This window comes from Anabrus simplex, chromosome 1, assembly GCF_040414725.1.
Source record: "Anabrus simplex isolate iqAnaSimp1 chromosome 1, ASM4041472v1, whole genome shotgun sequence".
Lineage (NCBI taxonomy): Eukaryota > Metazoa > Arthropoda > Insecta > Orthoptera > Tettigoniidae > Anabrus > Anabrus simplex.
This window is the reverse complement of record NC_090265.1, coordinates 117458583-117478044: the sequence shown is the minus strand read 5'-3', so window position 1 is coordinate 117478044 and position 19462 is coordinate 117458583. Positions and strand designations below refer to the sequence as shown.

Sequence of the window (19462 nt, the reverse complement as noted above, 5' to 3'; positions counted from 1 at the left end):
TGTTTCTCTCTCTTCACCCGATTACGAGCCTTTTTGTGAAGCTGAGAGTACGAGGACATTGCATTGGCACCACAGATGTGCCATTGGCCTCTACAATCTGTAAGTGTCTGACGAATAGAGTGGATTGCTCAACACTGTTGGGGTTGATTCCACTACAATTTCCTCTCCGCGGTACGTCGTGGGTGAAGAGGATCCGGAGATTATACCATTTATTTGTTTTACATTTTCCCAACTACGATTCCTTTGTAGTATCTTCCTGAATTTAGCCAGAAGGTTTTGCCCATATCTCCAAGAATTTCGTCCAGTCCGGTTTCTGTGTTCCACACCTCATTCATTGATTTGACTAGCAGAAGCTCTCTGCTCTCCAGCGATATGTTAGATGGCAGTGAACCAAAATCTCGTCGATCTGTCAGAGGTATACTTCCCACCAACTTAAAACGAGAACTGTGGCTTGGGCAAAGTTATGGCTACTGAGGGCTCCAAAATCAATGAATGAGGTGGGTGAAACAGTGGATTTTTTCGCTCACATCCCTCTAAAATTCGACGAAGCCAAACGACCTGAAGAACGTAAGATTCCCTCTATTAAGATGTGAATATGAGTGTAGAGTTTTAGTTTAAACATGGTAGTTATTTAGGAGAACCATTTATATTTATTTCAGGTACATTTGTTGTCTATAATGTTTTATTCATCATTCTGTAATTGGAACATATCCTGTTGGTGATAAATAAAGTAATCAATTTACTGCCAACGGAGACTTACGGACCACTTTCCTCAGCTAATGATATTATTGTTCCCAGTTCTTAGAAAGGATATGAGCGCAAGGAAGGAAAATCACACCTTGTAATTTGCGTATACAGGATGATTCAAAACACCGATAACGCTTAGTATGTTCAAAGGGACTTCAAACTGATTAATTTAAACTGATGAACCACGTCTGGAAACGCATGGTTTACACGCTGTGGAGTATACAGCACTTCATATGAGCGTGCTGGTTTAAGCCACTTGCAAATTTAGCAACACCGCCTGGCAAAACGTATTTCAATTAGCCCGCAAAGCGATATGATTGGCTAACTCGAGTAGCTGATGAAACGACAATGGTGCGAGATATCGAATTGTTTTATGAAAATGATTTAATAGTATGGCCAATTCTTTTTTTTTTTTTTTTGCTAGTTGCTTTACGTCGCACCGACACAGATAGGTCTTATGGCGACGATGGGACAGGGAAGGGCTAGGAGTGGGGAGGAAGCGGCCGTGGCCTTAATTAAGATACAGCCCCAGCATTTGCCTGGTGTGAAAATGGGAAACCACGGAAAACCATATTCAGGGCTGCCGACAGTGGGGTTCGAACCTACTATCTCCCGAATACTGGATACTGGCCGCACTTAAGCGACTGCAGCTATCGAGCTCGGTATGACCAATTCTCTAACGCTCTATACACCATTCAGGTAGTTTCCGACCACCCTATGTAGTTAGATAATATCGAAATACCTTGGTTCCACTGTCTCAGCCTCCATCCTTACAGAAGTAGTTTCATAGTTCACGGTCGTATTGCTGTATGGGCGCCTGAAACAGATAAGATCAAAAAATTAGCACTAATAATTAATAACACATAACAACAATATTTAATATAGGCCTACCATGTTGGTTTCGATGAAAGAGAGAAAAAAATTTAACATGAGTTATAAAATGACCAACGTAAAACGTGAGTATTGATATTCCAGTGATCAAATCGTTAAACAGATCTCTAAGAAATCGACTTTTCGATTCCTCTTCAACAATGAAGATGATCGTTCGGCACTGGGTATACACAGTGAAAAATAATGTACGAAGTTTCAATTGAAAATACTAACATTTACATTCATAATATGAAAAGTTAATACCTTCACTTTATAGTTGAGAGACTGTAATATACGTAAATATCTTAAGTTATACAAGATGTTAAGAAAATTGCCATTTCTCTATAAATAAATAAATAAATTAATTAATTAAATAAATAAATAAATAAATAAATAAATAATCCGCATCTGTGGTGCAGTGGTTAGTGTGATTAACTGCCACCCCCGGAGTGGCACAAGTGCTGGAACGGGGTCCGCTCAGCCTCCAGTGGCCAGATGAACGGAAGGGGGGTTCGATTCCCACCTCAGTCATCCTTGAAGTGGTTTTCTGTGGTTTCCCACTTCTCCTCCAGGCAAATGCCGGGATGCTATCTAACTTTAGGCCACGGACGCATCCTTTCCAATTAATTGTCTATCCCTTCCGATCTTCCTATCCCCCCACAAGGACCCTGTTCAGCATAGCAGCTGATGTCACCTGGATGAGGCAATAGTCCTCCTCCCCAGTTGTATCTCCGACCGAAGGTCTCACCCTCCTGGACACTGCCCGTGACGAAGTAGAGGTGGGATCTCTCGCTGAGTCCGAGAGAAGGAGCAATCCCGAGGATAATCAGATAAATAAATAAATAAATAAATAAATAAATAAATAAATAAATAAATAAATAAATAAATAAATAAATAAATAAATAAATAAATGTATCTAATTGCTTAAAACTGAAATAATATTGTCATTCTGGGTGTTTATAAACTTGGAACTATAATTTTGCTATAGCCTGTATATCTTTACGGTTATTTCTATTTTCGTATGGTACTAGCATACATACCCGTTCTTCGTACGGGAATTGGTAATCGATTTCACGATTCCTTCATGAATTTTTGCGAGGTTACACGCCTGTATTCAAACGTTTAATATGGCATGTTAAACTGATATTCTTCTACGAAAGCACGTGGCAGTAACGTGAAGTACGATAAAGCTGAACGAAGTGGCGACAGAATGGAGTTCACAGAGTTTATTGTACGATACAGTTCTTGGTCTGAAGTTGTGCGTAATTTTCCCTATTTCTCGGTTACGTATTCTTGTGGCTGAACACTCATGAAACCAATCGTTGACGATAACCTCACTTATTATCTGTTCTATCCAAACAAGTAAAGTCGCTCTTTTGTTAAACCATTTAACGCAACTTGAAATGACATGACAGCCAGTAAAACTAATGAATACTCCCTTCTTATCCTCCTGTAGAAAAGGCACACATAAAAAAATATATATATTTTTAAACTGATTTCCATTAAGGCTGGCAGCTTTTTAAGGTTGGTCAAGTATATTTTGTGGAAGGATAAAATCACTGTTTCGACTTCATATAAACCCCAAAACCAATCCGGGATTTAGAAATAATATTGACCCCAATACCTACTCAAGGACAGATATAAAGTTTGGTAAAATATATAGAGTAGTTTCCAACTTAAAAGAACTCCAAACGGACGATCAGACAAATAGACAAAATAGCCAAAAGAGGTCAGTTAGAACTTAGAGTGAAAAACGGTCTGTTAATGATATCTCCCTTATTAGTCCTCGTATCGAAATGATGCACATGAGAAAAAAGGTTAGAAAGTGATTTCCATTAAGGCAGATAGATTCCCATTAAGTTTGGTTGTGTATATTTTGTGGGAGTGCAATATCACGGTTTCATTTTCGTATAAACCCCCAGTCAGTTCAGGGATTTACAAACAACATTGGCCCTAAAACCTACCCAAGGATAGGTGAATGCTAAATATGAAGTTTGGTAGAAATATATCTAGTAGTTTTCAAGTCATAAGAACTCAAACAGACAAACAAACAGACAGACACCAAAGCTTAAAAAATATGCAGATGGTCATTATTACACCTCAGACGGATAACTGAAGGAAAATTGCGCCAAAATAGTCTATGTACAGACACACGGTCGTTACTATTTTATTTATATGGATATCTTACCGGACTATCATGATAACGTAAGCTGCTGTCGCCTAGCGACAATCTGTCCATCAAGTCGATCCAATCTTGGTGCGGCTTTGTAGTTAAATAAAATTACCTAAAACTACTCATCATAAAAGAACTATCCATTGGATTTCGTTCAAACCAAAGTAATATGAACAAACTGTGAAATTTTCAGCGAAATCGGTCCAGCAGTTTTTGAGTCTATTAATCTATTCATATACAGTACCAACATCCACTTTTTTTATATAGATTTACTACAGAAAATTTTACTTTCACAAATCTTGAAAGTGCTTTAGAAGATGTGATGAAGTTTCCTTTTTTTAATTTCTGTTTGGTGAGCCGTTTTACCTTCTTTCTGTCAAGGGGTGCGCGTGGGGCTAATTTTTATTCGTATCCTTTGTAACGTGTTATTAAATTGAGTTAAATTGTTGAGTCTTGGTACAGCTGTTTGTTGGGGTTTCAGGAAAGCAATTAAGTTGAGAAGTCGAGAAGCGTAAACATTAGTCGCAGTCAGAACTTGTCTCTGTAAACTGTGTCGTTAAAACAAGAGCTATGCTCACCCTCAACATCTGGCGTTACGTAGTTATGCTCGACCAATGGTGGCTAAAGGTTGTACTAACAGAGATGGAACTGGGAGAGAGGGGTTGCCATGACTTTATTTAAGGTACAGTCTCAGCATTCAACTGGTGTGAAGTGGGCAAACCATGGAGAGCAATCTTCTGACCTAGCGCAATGCACGCGCGTGTTAACTCCCTACGGCTTTGGAGACAAGCTCTACATTCGGGAGACGCGTGGGTTCGAACACCAACGTCGGCTGTTCTGAGAACATTTTAAAGAACATTTTAAAGTTGAAAACATTTCCTAGCAGACAAAGTAGGGGTCACTATACTATGAAAAAGTAAAATTAAGCAGTTTCCTCAATTGTGCCAAAAGGTGAAGGGTTAAAGGGACCGGAAATGTTTCAAACTTAAAAAAAAAAAAAAAAATCGAAAATTACTTCCGGCCTAAATGCAGTTCCGGAAGAACACCTTAAAATCGCTTGTTTCTTTACTCGTTCTCGTTTTGTTTCAAATCCTAGCGAAATTAACTCATTTGCACAATTCTTTCTGTGATATGTGGTGTAGTGGTTAGTGTGATTAGCTGCCACCCTCGGAGGCCCGGGTTCGATTCCGGGCTCTGCCGCGAAATCTGAAAAGTGGTACGAGGGCTGGAACGGGGTCCGCTCAGCCTCGGGTGGTCAACTAAGTAGAGGTGGGTTCAATTCTCACCTCAGCCATCCTGGAAGTGGGTTTCCGTGGTTTCCCACTTCTCCTCCAGGCGAATGCCGAGATGGTACCTAACTTAAGGCCACGGCCGCTTCCTTCCCTCTTCCTTGCCTATCCCTTCCAATCTTTCCATCCCTCCACAAGGCCCCTGTTCAGCATAGCAGGTGAGGCCGCCTGGACGAGGTACTGGTCATCCTCCCCATTTGTATCCCCGACCCAGAGTCTGAAGTTCCAGGACACTGCCCTTGAGGCGGTAGAGGTGGGATTCCTCGCCGAGTCCGAGGAAAAAAACCGAACCTGGAGGGTAAACAGATTAAGAAGAAGAAGAAGGTCGTGTTACGTACATTTAGTTCGTGTAGAAGATATGTTAGGTACAGAACAAAAACGGCCAACCGGACACCAGTAGGATCCGAACCCACAACATCCCAATTTCTCGTCGGTTGCTCTATCAATTGAGCTATGGCGGCCTAGGTCAGCCTTGCTCTGTTGGAAAGGATCTAAGCTACAGGTCTGGCACTACTGCAACCGACTTGAAATCGGGAGGTTGTGGGTTCGGATATCACTGGTGTCCGGTTGGCAATTTTTGTACAGTACGTAACATCTCTTCTACACGTACTAAAACCGAGCTGGATAGCTGCAGTCGCTTAAGTGCGGCCAGTATCCAGTAATCGGGAGATAGTGGGTTCGAACCCTATTGTCGGCAGCCCTGAAGATGGTTTTCTCTGGTTTCCCATTTTCACACCAGGCTAATGCTGAGGCTGTACCTTAATTAAGTCCACGGCCGCTTCCTTCCCATTCCTAGACCTTTCCAATCCCATCATCGCCATAAGACATATCTGTGTCTGTGCAACGTAAAGCAAATAGCAAAAAAAAAAAAAAAAAAAAAAAAAAAACCACGTAGGCTACTAGGCTACAGCCTAATAGGCTGAAAGTCGGTTTCGAAAATAACATATTCTCATACTTAATTATATTTTATTTAATTAAAATTCGTAACTTATGTCCCTAGTATGTTTTCAACATTGAGTTGCTTGCCTGAAGGGCTAGAACTGAATTTTTTTTTTTTAAATTTCCCATTTTTCACTTCCAAGAAGACGCCGGGACAGTTCCAAACCATATACCACAGCCGAATCTTACTTCTTCCTTACTCAATTTCATTCAGCACTATTCATTTCAGCTCCATTAGCTCATAAAACTGATATTGGAGCCAGGAAGGCCATAAGACCGTAAGAAAATGCCATATAAATTAATCTCACCTCATCGTCGACCCCGTATCAAGAAGCAGCACTAAGGGTGAGACAGACATGGAAAGCAAACTTCGGGGCTTCCAGTTGTGGGGTCAACACCCCCCCCCCCACACACACACACACACAGTCTTACGTCTTCACGACCTGTAGCCAATTCGCTCGGAAAACTTTAGAAAAATATCTTCAGTGATATGATTATTTTATGCATGAAGAGTTGCAATTTTGGAAATGTTATTACTTTTTTTAAATGAAATAATAGTAATCGAACCGTGTACAGAAAATGATTGTGGTGTGATATTGAAGGAGGTTTACAAACACTTTTTCTTTACTCTAATGGTAGATGGAGGGCATGACCGGCATTCCCGTGTATTGTTCTCACCGTCTGGCTTACCTGTTAGTTTCTTGAAGATGCAATAAGAATATTCCATCTCTGGCCACATCGCGAATATTGTGGTGCACATTGCCCGAGCTATAAAAAGGGGGGCTACCCGCGGAGTGTCAGTTGGTGCTGGACTCGGAGTCAGTGTTGGACGCGGAGTCAATGTTGGACACCATGGTGGAGTCAGTGTGAGACTCTGTGTTAGAGTTCGGTGGCTGGGCTGAGGGCGACAGAGGTATTGGCCCGCGCTCGTGTCCCACCGAGGTCTGAACTAGGAGCTGTGGTTATGGTGTCGGAATGTCCAGTGAGTAGCTGCATTGGAGACGGCGTACGGGACAGAAGACTGGGTACTGCCTTAGAGTACTGTGTGTTTGTGTACTTCTGTGGAGTGAAAATCGTCGTAGAGTCGGCGACCGGAGGAGCTATCGTGAGTGTACTTGGAACAGCGCTTAAGGTATTTTCACGAGTACTACCCAGCTGGTGAGCACTGTTGAGTTGTTGGTATTTATTTTGTTCACTGTATTAGAGTGTGTGAGTTACTGGACTGTCTCTGGAGTTTAACCAAGGAACAGTTATCGCGTCTTGTGTAGCAAGTGGCACTGTGTTCGAACCTAGCGGTCTACACAGCTACTGTATGGCGTGACTGGACGTGGAGAATTGAATGTAAGGTGAGCCAGTGAAAAGGATTGTGGCAGAGCCCAGGTAATACTCACGGGCCGGACCGCCTGCTGTGTAAAAAGAAGAGTCTTGCAAACAGACAGCAATTAGTGAGTGTGGTCATTCATAGCTGAATAGAAGTGTGTGTGTGTGTGTGTGTGTGTGTGTGTGTGTGTGTGTGTGTGTGTGTGTGTGTGTGTGCATTTCTTGGGTCATCCAGAAATAAACTAGACTAATAAAATGGACACTGTTTTATTCGTAACAATATCAACTATCCCGCCCTTCAAAGCTAATTCTATGGGGGTCGATTAGGGTTCTATTACCCATAAGAAAGTCCAGAAATTTTGAAACAAGGAATTTAGAAAATCAGAAATTTCTGGAGAGACTCACGGCTTTGAGTTTTACTTACTTTGCACTGAAGATGAGTACGAGATTAATTTCTGGCGAAAGGCGGCCATACATAGAACCATCCGCTCTTTCCCACTTAATGTCCTGGGTACGGATATTGGAAGCCTTTACTTTTCAATACGCCAAGGGCCTTCAAGGCCTGTGCTGGGATGGATAAAAATACTATGATTTCAGGGTCGGGTAAGAGCAAGAGGTGAGCAAGAAAGTTGAACAAAGTACAGTCAACCGCACAACATTTGTCCGCTAGCTACAATAGAACAATCCGCCACATAAGAGGCTCACTAACCACCATAAGCCTGTACATCACTGGCCATGAAAAGGAAGCATACATCGTATCTAGCTTGTAGACATCACTGAAATCCTATTCTAGATCGATGAATAACACCTAAACAACAAGTAGCGCAGGACATTGTTTCTAAAAGGTAAAGGAGCAGCTATCTTTCTGATAAACCCATCAATACAATACCTCATATGTAAGTGGAGGTTCTGTTCCGACAAAGGGATGTAGTAGATTAGTTGGTAGAGGCGATGCAAATGGTCGATGGCGTATAAGTTGCAGTTGTTCGAATCCAACTAGTGCAAGGGCACCCATAGGATACTTTGTAGGGAGGGGGTCTAGACCTGGGTGTATGTAGTAATTTAATATTTTGGAAGATGAATGACGACTTTTATTCCACGGTAGAATACCGCCCACGGTATCCCGTACAACTTTTACGTAATACCGACTTTTAAATAATTTTCTTGAAAGAAAAACACCTGACTACATTAGAATTTTTCCTTTCCCTGAGAGCTGGGCCGTGTCCCTCCCTTGCTCCCGGGTATGGGCGCCATTGAACTAGTGCTCGCTAATCATTTCTTTTTTGTTACCGCTGACTAGAACTTGCAAGCACAGTCGTTTTTCGGAATACACGAATAATATCAACGGGGAACAGTTATCGTAATTGCCACATTTCGTTTCATTTCTCTGTATAGCAGTCCGTACGATAGGCTAGTATTTGATTCGTTAATAAAGACTGACCAATAGCCTGTTCATCTTCTGGCAGAAGAAGAAGAAGAAGATTCGTACCACTTGGCTGACAGGAACTTAGAAGGACTTTAAAGAACAGGGAATATCAGATCTTCAATATAGACGGTCTATACGACGTAGTCCGAAAGAAGTTCATGGATTTTAGGAGAAAAAGAACCGGAAGAAAGGCACCTCCTGGACACATTAAAGAAAGGAGTTACACCGGCAGAAAGTGCTTCAATACTGGGGAAACAGTTGAATAAGCGTGGTCCAATGTAGGCCATTCGAACCAAGAAGAAGAAAGATGGTAAGCACAGAAAGTAGGCATAGACCCTATTATCTCTTTTCATGTTTGTTATTGGTTGGTTTAATTATTTTATTGATGTATTATGCCTTTGCTGGCGGGACCTACTGTTTACAGTGCACTAAGTCTGCTGGTATAGGCTAGAGCAGTTTTGTTACTTTCAATGGTCTGTCTCTGTTTTATCCTTGGCTTTGACAATATGAAAGTGATTGAGGTATGAGCGATGCTAGTAATCCCGTTCCTTATGCAGCCAGTCCCTGTTATGAATGGTGTGAAAATGTTGCTCACAGGGTCGGTTGGTGGATGCATTTCAGTAGGCTTGGCAGGCTGATATATAATAGCAACTTCTGGCTCGATGAGGAAAGCAACGGGAAACTACCTCACTCCTCATTTCCCTAGTACGCCTCTTCAGTGATGCCTAGGCCATTTATGACAGCTGATGGTGGAGCCGTTGAGGATCCGACCAGCCTTAGGGCTGAGGACTGGACATGCATCAATTTATTTAATCCGTTTACTCTCCAGGGTTGGCTTTTCCCCCGGACTCAGCGAGGGATCCCACCTCTATCGCATCAAAGGCAGGGTTCTGGAACGTGAGACATTAGGTCGGGCGATACAACTGGGAAGGAGGACTAGTACCTCGCCCAGGCGGCCTCACCTACTATGCTAAACAGGTGCCTTCTGGGGTGTGAGAAGATTGGAAGGGATTGACAAGGAAGAACGAAGGAAGCGGCCGTGGCCTTCAGTTAAGTACCATCCTAGCATTTGCCCGGAGAGAAAGTGGGAAACCCCAAAGACATCCTCGAGGATGGCTAAGACGGGAATCGAACACCGTTTACTCACTTGACCTCGCGAGGCTGCGTAAACCCGGTACTAGTCCTCGTACAACTTTTCTAATTTCGTGGCAGAGCCGGGAATCGAACCCGGGCCTCCGGGGGTGGCAGCTAACCACACTAATCACTGCACCACAGAAGTGGACTTTGATATTAATTTCTTGATTTTAATTAGACACATTATTTTATGGTTTAATACACACAATAATTATGTTAGTTCACCGTTACATTAAGCGTAACCTACATGCCCTCGTCTGTGCTTTCTATGATTAAAGGCAAGGGACAGATAACAAGGATTTGTGTAATTTGGTAAGAATCTCGATTTATCTGTGGCAAGCCAGTGGAATAATAGCTCAGCCTGTAAATTGGTTGGATGGTGTCAGATACCGAAATTGTCAATTGAAGTTCGAATCTACGTCTTTTGTGTGTTTAACGTTATTATTGTGTTTGGTATTACTATGGTTTGTTTTTTAATTTTCAGTTTTATTCATTTTACGTCCCACTAACGACGTTTACGGTTTTTGGGGCGCCGAGGTACCGGAATTTTCTCCCGCAGGAGTTATTTTACGTGCCAGTAAATATACCGATATGAGGCTTACGTACTTGAGCACCTTCAAATACCTGATCGAACCTGCCAAGTTGGAGTCAGAAGGCCAGCGGTCTATCGTCTGATCTACTCTGCCCGGCTGGCATTACTTGCCATCGCACGATGCCATGGAGAAAGGTGGCTATCTGACCCCTAGCGGAGTAAGAATATCACACCGAAGGGAGGTAACGACCTTCTGAAGGTATTTTTAACCGCAGCTGGAACAAATAAATTTACGTACAATCCGTAACTCGTATAAATGCCTTAGCTTCGATTACCGCTTGAAATCTGTGAGGAACGGAAGCCATGAGACGCGCAATATACTGCTTGCTCTCGCCAACCTCCTCCCAAGCATCAAGGGCTAGATACCAAAGGTTATCTTGGGATCTTGGGGCGCGGTCAGGCCGGTTTTGCCTCATCCTTGAGGGAATAGTTGGAGGGAAACAGAACCTCCGTAAAATTAACGTGTGTGGGGGTTTAGTGACACTGGAGTAGGATATGTATGTGATTATGAGATGGATAGAGATTTGTTTGTGTCGTGTATATGTGTGTGTGTGACTGTATAAAGAAGTAAATAGATATACATAATGCCTATATCTTCCTACGTCATCGTAATATTCCGCTGGAAATGATTTCTCCTCCCTACTCTTTGTTAATAATGTACTGAACAACGGGAACATACTATTTGCGCCATATGTTCGCCAGCTACCACGATCAGAAAAGTTCTAACCATCCAATTTAAGTTCCGACAGTCTGTGATCCCAAATAACACGTATACAGCAGTTCGGACAAAGAGTTTCTTATGGATTTTCCCCTGAAACAAATGCGAGGGTTTCTTTTGTATAACTGAGCTGAGAATGTCAGCGAACGAACTTCTTCAGAAAGCAATCAAGTTTTATATGACTATTGATATCGTAATAGTTCCCTGCGGACCTCTAACTCAACGTGGAATCCGAACCACTGGGACGTGACTCTTCATTTTAAAACTGTTGGTGAGAAGCCAGTGAACCATCCTGCCCTCCCATATCCTTTACTTTAATAGGGAATGATCCTTAGATATAATTCTCAAGACTTTTGCCAAAGGGAAGACATAACATATCTATCTATTTATGGTGTATCGTCTGTACAATATTTTGAATGTATAATTTATGTCACCTATTTTAAGAGTTTCTCTCCAATCTACACCAATATTTTATTTACAAGACATTGATCATTCTCTTGTAAGCATAGAAAGTCACTAGATATACTCTAATTGTTACGTGTTTTATGACAATTATGCCATTCCTAACACAATCAGTAGTCAGAATAATCACACGAATCACACATACATTGACTAAAGAACAAACAGTGCCCATGGAATATAAGATTTTAGGGTACTATGCAATAGCTGCACAGTGCTGACGATAATTTCCCTCTTCCCTAATTTCCCTAATTTCTCAGGATTAATGAAGCACGTAGATAGTTCATAGAGTACGGAATAATTCAATGTACGGGACTGTATGAACGAAAAACAGACAATTCTTTATGAGGACTGTGTTTCATTATTCCGATACGTGTAATTCTAGCTCAACAAGCGGAGATCCAGTATGAGCACATCGTATTGCAATTATTAGTTCAATCAATCAATCAATCAATCAATCAATCAATCAATCAATCAATCAATCAATCAATCAATCAATCAATCAATCAATCAATCAATCAATCAATCAATTACCACTTATCTGCATTTAGGACAGTCGTCCAGGTGACAGATTCCCTATCAGTTGTTTACCTAGTCTCAAATAATTTCAAGGAATTCCATATAATGAGTTTCATACTGAATTCCGTATTGACGTGAACTATCCATACACAAAGAATTGCTATAGTTCCATCTTTTCAATACAACATTTAATTAGTAAAGAATCACATGATAAAAATTAGTTGAACACGTTTCTTCCAAATATAGGACAACTTCAGCTCCGCACTAGATATGTGGGTAAATTTAAGATAAATTTAATTATGTTTCAGTCCCCACATATCTGCTGCTACACGACGCATCATTTAGTGGAAAGGTATTTTGATATCCGTCTGGAGTATCTCTGCCCATGTTGCTTCGATGGGTGCCCAAAGTTCACCCATAGTGCTGTGGGCGTTCTACGGCAGGTCAGTCGTTGTCCGACCGTGGACTACGCGTTTTCGATGGAAAAGAGATTTGGTGAACGCTCAGGCCAACGAAGTTATGTGATATGGTGTTGTCCAGGATCCGTCGGACGATATGACAAATACCATTGCGCATTTTTCTCTTGGTACAGGGTCGCAGAGTGGCCCATAAGATAGAGAATAACAGTCATCAACACTCCCGAGATAGAACAGTTGCTGGTTGGTGTACCAATGATATGGACTAGGCGGAAACAGGATTAGAATCCATGCCATAACTCCAGGTTCTGGGTCGATATTACGGTGCATAATGCAGTACTTGATCAGACGTACGCAACTGTGCCACCAGACACGGATGTGATCATCAAGGCAGTGCAAGCAGAAGCGAGGTTTTTTGGAGAGGATAAAAATCACATCATGATCACGAATCGATTTGCTCACTTTTGAATGTCGTGACCCCGCTGGCTTTGTATTTCCAGGTCATATCGTTCATCCTTCGGTTTTCCACAGGGCACATTGGAAAGATAAACCGGTGGATAATCTTCACTTATCCCATCCGTCTAGTTGTAGTCTTTCCCCGTGGTCTAATGCCCTCAACTTTCCTTTCCATTAACTTCTCTAGACTTTCTCCAGGTCGTCTCGCAATGTGTCCAAAGAACTGCACTATTATTTCAATGATACGAGAAGAAAGGCGTTTTAAATTCTTCAGCTCTTGAAGAATGGACGAACTACAATTCAGCGGCATCGATGCGTTTTGAGTCCAAAGACTTTACGGTCCAGATCTTACAACCATAACAGAATAAAATTGTTTCAACGAGACGGATCTTTGTATTATTAGTCATTCCCCTGTTCTTCCAGATCTTAGTAAAGCTGGGTTGAGTGGCTCAGACGGTTGAGACGCTGGCCTTCTGACCCCAACTTGGCAGGTTGGAACCTGGGTCAGCTCGGTGGTATTTGAAAGTGCTCAAATACGTCAGCCTCGTGTCGGTAGATTTACTGGCACATAAAATAACTTCTGCTGGACTAAATTCCGGCACCTCAAAACCGTAAAAGTAGTTAGTGGAACGTAAAGCAAACAACATTATTATTATTATTATTATTATTATTATTATTATTATTATTATTGTTATTATTATATCTTAGTAAATTTCATCATAGCGACTCATCCTGGCAAAATCTATCTCTTTCTCGGAAATGTCGTATGGTCCGGCCTTAATTCCGTTTAAAACAAGAAATGATGCAGGATGGCTAAAATGTAGATGGGATAAGCTGCCGGAAGATTAAGGAAGAACTCGTAGCCCTTGCAGCCCATCGATGGCCTCAAATTGGTGATAATATGAATGCTGTCTCGCCAGAAGCATACAGATTGTCAATAGGCACATGGTCAGCATGACGGCATCCTCAACAGCACTGCTTGGCTTTTATGAGCAGTCCTCTGTCTCTCATATCAGAAATATCCTCGTTTTGTCTCACAACGCTGACTGAAGAACGTTTCAGGCCTCAATCCAGAAATATAATCCTGAGATTGACTAGGAATCTAACCCGTGACCTCCGAGAAAGAGGCAGGCACGTAATCCCTTCAGCCCTGGGCAGGAAGAAAGAAGTTTGGAGTTTATATACAATTTAGAAATAATTTTTACCTCGACACACACTCCATTTATATATGTTTTAATGTTTGAAACCATGTTTGAAAAAATATGTCAATGGAGAGAGTGAGTTTTAAATATAAAGCAACTGGGCCTTGTACAAGCTCACAGGTCTATGCCTGCATTACTTGTTAGCAATGTAACAGGTTACACGCATCAAGGGTTTTAAATGCGCTCCACATAAAATGTGAGAGAGCCTTGTGGAACAGCTTCCATGAATTATGAGTGGAGTTATATTATAACTCGCACATATACCATTATGCTTGTTCTATCGGCCATTACAATTACTCGTTTCACTAATTCCTTTTTTAAATTAATTTTTCTGGTGGTTTAACATCGCACTAACATCGTGAATTTTGGTGATGCAAGGTTGGGAAAAGGCTGGGATTTGGAAGGTAATACCCATTGCATTAATTAATATACAGTCCTAGCGTTTTCCTAATGTGAAATTAGAAAACCACGGGAGACCACCTTAAAGGCTGCCGACGGTGAGGCTCGAACCAACCATCTCCCGAACAGTGGCTCACAGCTACGTGATCCGAACCGCGCAAGCAACTCCCTCCATCGTTACACAAAATTTCCATTCCTGAATATATTTTCAAACCTTGCTATGTTTGAAATTCTAGTAGTAGTGTTATACCCACCTTTATAATCGACTACACCTTATGAACAACACACAAATGATTAACTGCAACATGAAGATAAACAGGGAAGAACGGTCATGAAGTGCTGGAGAACAGATCGCATAAGTATGGCGGCAATGAGAAGAGTTAATGCAGGTTACTTGTTTAAAATACCTTGGGAGCTCTATAACATCGGAAGGCAGAAGAACAGTTGACATAAAGTGCAGAATAGGAAACGATTTATCAAACATTTTTGTTTGAAACTTATCCACCAACGCATCTGAAATTTTGACTTTAAGAACAAGAGAAAAATTAACTTGAGACTTTCGACATAAGGTAGAAGGCCCATAATTCGTTCTCTTAGCAGATATGGACTTGTACATATTCAGAAATATTCTGGACAAGGCTAGAAATTGGGGACATGAACACAGGACAGCTATTCCCTCCGAGGAAAAAACCGAAGGGGACGTAGGAAGAATTGCTGTACCTGATATTTTAGAATCATCCAGTGATAAGGGCTAAAATTCAGTGAGTAAATACATGTATAGTCACACCTAGTAATAAGAATAATACAATTCATATTCATGAAATTAAGAACTGTAAGTGTAGAAATCAAATTTCAACTTGTTGAGAAATCTTGAGTAAGAGAAGTTTGTCATACGCATAGAATCACAGGCAAGAGGACGTGAGTCATGTTGACCGGTACATGGGTCATGCAATGAACAATGCTAAGACGTGCAGGAAATGTACAGAGAATACACGCCTCTGATTGGTCAGAACTACGGAAAGATCGGTAGTCACGTGCAAAGATAATCTATAAGGTTCTAGAACATTGGGTGGGGCCACTGAGACTATATAAGGGCAGAGAAGTCGTTGTTCAGGGCTTCTATCACTAATTCGCGGACGAGTTGCAGTCATAACCCTTGTCGGTGGACAGGGCGATTACGCAATCGATATTAATAATAATAATAATAATAAGTCTTTTCATAACTTCCCTTCGAACACGAAGGCTGATAGACAACTTCTCACTCAAGATTTGTCAGAGTAAAGTCTTGTAATATGTATATACTTGTAATTACTTCAGTTGAGAATATAATATCATCGTGGGATTCTACTCCATTGACTACCCTTCTTATCTGTACCTTACTTGAAACTTCCCAACCATAACGTTCCAACCGCTCGGGAACGATAAAATCAACCTTCCAACCAATCAGACATTCTCCTACAAGCTCTAATCCTGTCTGCCACGACATATGTACTGTATTACTGAAAATATTCTCCACTTACGGGCAAGTAACAATGTAACTGTTATAACGTAACGTAGTCAATATTTGACATAAACATAAACACTACAAAAACTAAGCTACCAAAAATGTGTTCGTAATATCTTCCCCCACAAAATTTATGAAAAGTACAGTTAATCATAATATATATTTTATTTCTAACCTTAATTTTTTTTCCCTATAATGAATTACGTGAAGGCCATTTATGAAAAAAAGTTGTCATGGTATTCTTTTTAACATAGTCATTCAGCCGAGGCCGACGAGAGAGACAGGCCATGGCCCGTTAAAGTCACGTGACGAGGCCAGTCCCAACAATGGTAGAGTGAAGCCGGTTATTACATGTGTTCTTGAGGTGTTATTGCTAGTTTATTGTGGATTATAGAAGCAAGTAACGGAGATTTTGTGTTTATGTGAATATGTTGGTGTTGTGCAACAGTTCCTTACATTCATAGTGTTGTGTGCGGTAGTGTAAGTAAGTTTTTATTTACAAAAATATGTATATAACGTCAACGTTGTTCACATCATTCAGCAATGTTGGGCTGCAGTGCACGAGTTGGATAAATTACAACACCAGTGCTGAGGATTTAGAGGTAATACATTCATATTCTATTTAATACATTCATATTCTATTTAATTACAGATATCTATATAAATAAAATTGTAGGGGGTCCGCTGTCTGTAATTTCTTTTGTTTTGCCAATTTTTCAGATATTTATCCGTTTTAGGTCAACTCAAGACCGAATCGGTGGTTTTTACGTTTCGTGTCTGTTTGTTTGTCTGTTTGTCTGTTTGTCTGTTTGTCTGTTTGTCTGTCTGTTTGTTTGTCTGTTCCACCATCACGTCGAAACGGCTGGATAGATCTCAACCAAACTTCATATTTAGAGTAAACTCATCCCGGGAATGGTTTCGATATGCATATCATTTTAAAATCTTTCAATACTCGGGGGGTTTATAGGAAAACCAGAATGGTTTTTCCACCATCACGTTGAAACGGCTGGATAGATCTCAACTAAACTTCATATCTAGAGTATACTCATCTCGGGGAAGGTTCCGATATGCATATTATTTTAAAATCTTTGAATAGACCGGGGGTTTATAGGAAAACCAGAATGGTTTTTCCACCATCACTTCGAAACGGCTGGATAGATCTCAACCAAACTTCATATTTAGAGTATACTCATCCCGGGGAAGGTTTCGATATGCATATCATTTTAAAATCTTTCAATAGACGGGGGTTTATAGGAAAACCTGAATGGTTTTTCCACCATCACTTCGAAACGGCTGGATAGATCTCAACCAAACTTCATATTTAGAGAATACTCATCTCGGGGAAGGTTTCTATATACATATTATTTTACAATCGTAGAATAGACGGGTGGTTTATAGGAAAACCAGAATGGGTTTCCTCCATTTTCTCTTATACTATTGATTTTCTGTAAACTTCGTTTACCGTACGTGAAACGTCTCTTCATTATAAACAACTTTCGTTATGTTCATAATTTACCTTACTCTTCACATGACGGAGAAATTTACAATTTTCCGCTGGTATCATGCTCTGCATTGAGTGACCGACAGACCGACAACGAAACTACAGGTTACCATGGCAACGTCTCTGACTGCATGCCAGCAGGGAAGTAACGTACTGCCATTTTCCTCATCATGCTTTTAAATTCGTGGTTGTTCCTTGGGTACAAGGCAAGAGAGGCGTCAATCGGCCTATCTGCGGGATATTGGCGGAATATCGTTGGATATTATAACCGCCCTCGAATAGATTAAGTAATAACACCATTAGTCATCTTCTTATTATTTGTTTACCTAAGAATCACTGACCTAAATTTCTCCTCTGTTACCGCTTTATTATATCCATTACTCTCACTAGCATAATTTATTGAGGGGCATTTGATTTTCCAATACATTCACTTGGCATTTACATATTTGTCGTTATCCGGCTGTCCGCAGTTATAATCCATTTTCTATTACTTTCTACTTTCTTAACTGTATTATTTCTTCCTTAATTACGCCGTATGTACGCGAGTGCTACAAACTACTGGATGTATTTCCACCAAGACTCATATTTAGAATACACCTGTCCTTGATAGGTTTTGGGCAAATATTGTTTCTAAATCCCTGAACTGACTGGGGGTTTATACGAAACCGAAACAGTGATTTTGCACTTCCACAAAATATACACAACCAAACTTAATGGAAATCTACCTACCTTGGTAGATAATAATTTCTAAACCTTTTTTCTCATGTGCATCATTTCGATACGAGGATTAATAAGGGAGATATCATTAACGGACCGTTTTTCTGTACAAGTCCCATCGGACTTAACTCCCGAGCGGGTGCGTGTAAAGCGTACTCCTTACAATTTGAAAACTACTGAAGACATTCGAACCAAAATTTATATTTAGCATCCACCTGTCCAAAGGTAGGTTTTAAACGTAAATAACATTTCATGTTCCGGAATGGACTGGCGGTTTATAGGGAACCGAAATGGTGATTTTACTCTTCCACAACATATACAGAACAAGACCAACCTGACTGGAAATCGACCAAACGTGATGGAATTCCGCCTCTAAACCTTTTTTTCATGTGCATTCTTTCGTCAGGAGGATTACTGAGGGAGATATCATGAATGGTCACTTTTGCAGGTTAAGTCCAGCGGACATAGCCCAAAAGGTGTTTTACATGGAGCAGATTCCTTATCTATATAAATCAAATCGTAACGACTGTGTGCCTCTACACTGACTATTTTGGCGAAATTTTCGTACAGCTTTCCGTTTAAGGGGTAATAATGACCATCTCCATAATTTTTGGTTTAGTTTCCTGAAAGTACTAATTTTTACCCGCCTCGCCCAAAATCCAAATTGCGCCATAATCTGCCAGAAGAAAAAGAAGATAATTGAAATTTGACAAAATTATACGTTTAAGCCTGTAACGAACGGAAAACTTCCTAGATCATTAAATTTTTCACTTTGAATCCCCGAAGAATATCGAAATACGCAGGCAATTTTAATGATGGTGCAGACCTTCGGAAATTCCTATCCTATAACGGATTGCACAATCTCCGTTCAATTTGGAATGATCTACAACCGTGGTCTTATGACTTTTTGCCGTATCTGTATCCCTTTTACGTTTGATTTTTCTCTTTAATCGATGTTAAGTCAATTTGGAATTTTCACATGCATAATTCATACTTTCAATTACTTATATGAAATACAGAATCATTAAACTCTTCACGAAAATTGGCCCACCCAGTAGCCATATGTGAGCCAAATGCTATG

General features: G+C 40.7%; 1 protein-coding gene across 1 annotated transcript in view; it reads right to left on the bottom strand.

The window, feature by feature from the left end:
* The window catches only part of LOC137496931 (dopaminechrome tautomerase-like), an 80808-nt gene that overhangs the window by 18893 nt on the left and 42453 nt on the right, over positions 1–19462 (bottom strand). The window contains exon 4 of the mRNA XM_068225032.1: positions 1490–1564. Within this exon, the coding sequence (XP_068081133.1) occupies positions 1490–1564 (75 nt within the window). The remainder of the gene's footprint in view (positions 1–1489; positions 1565–19462) is intronic.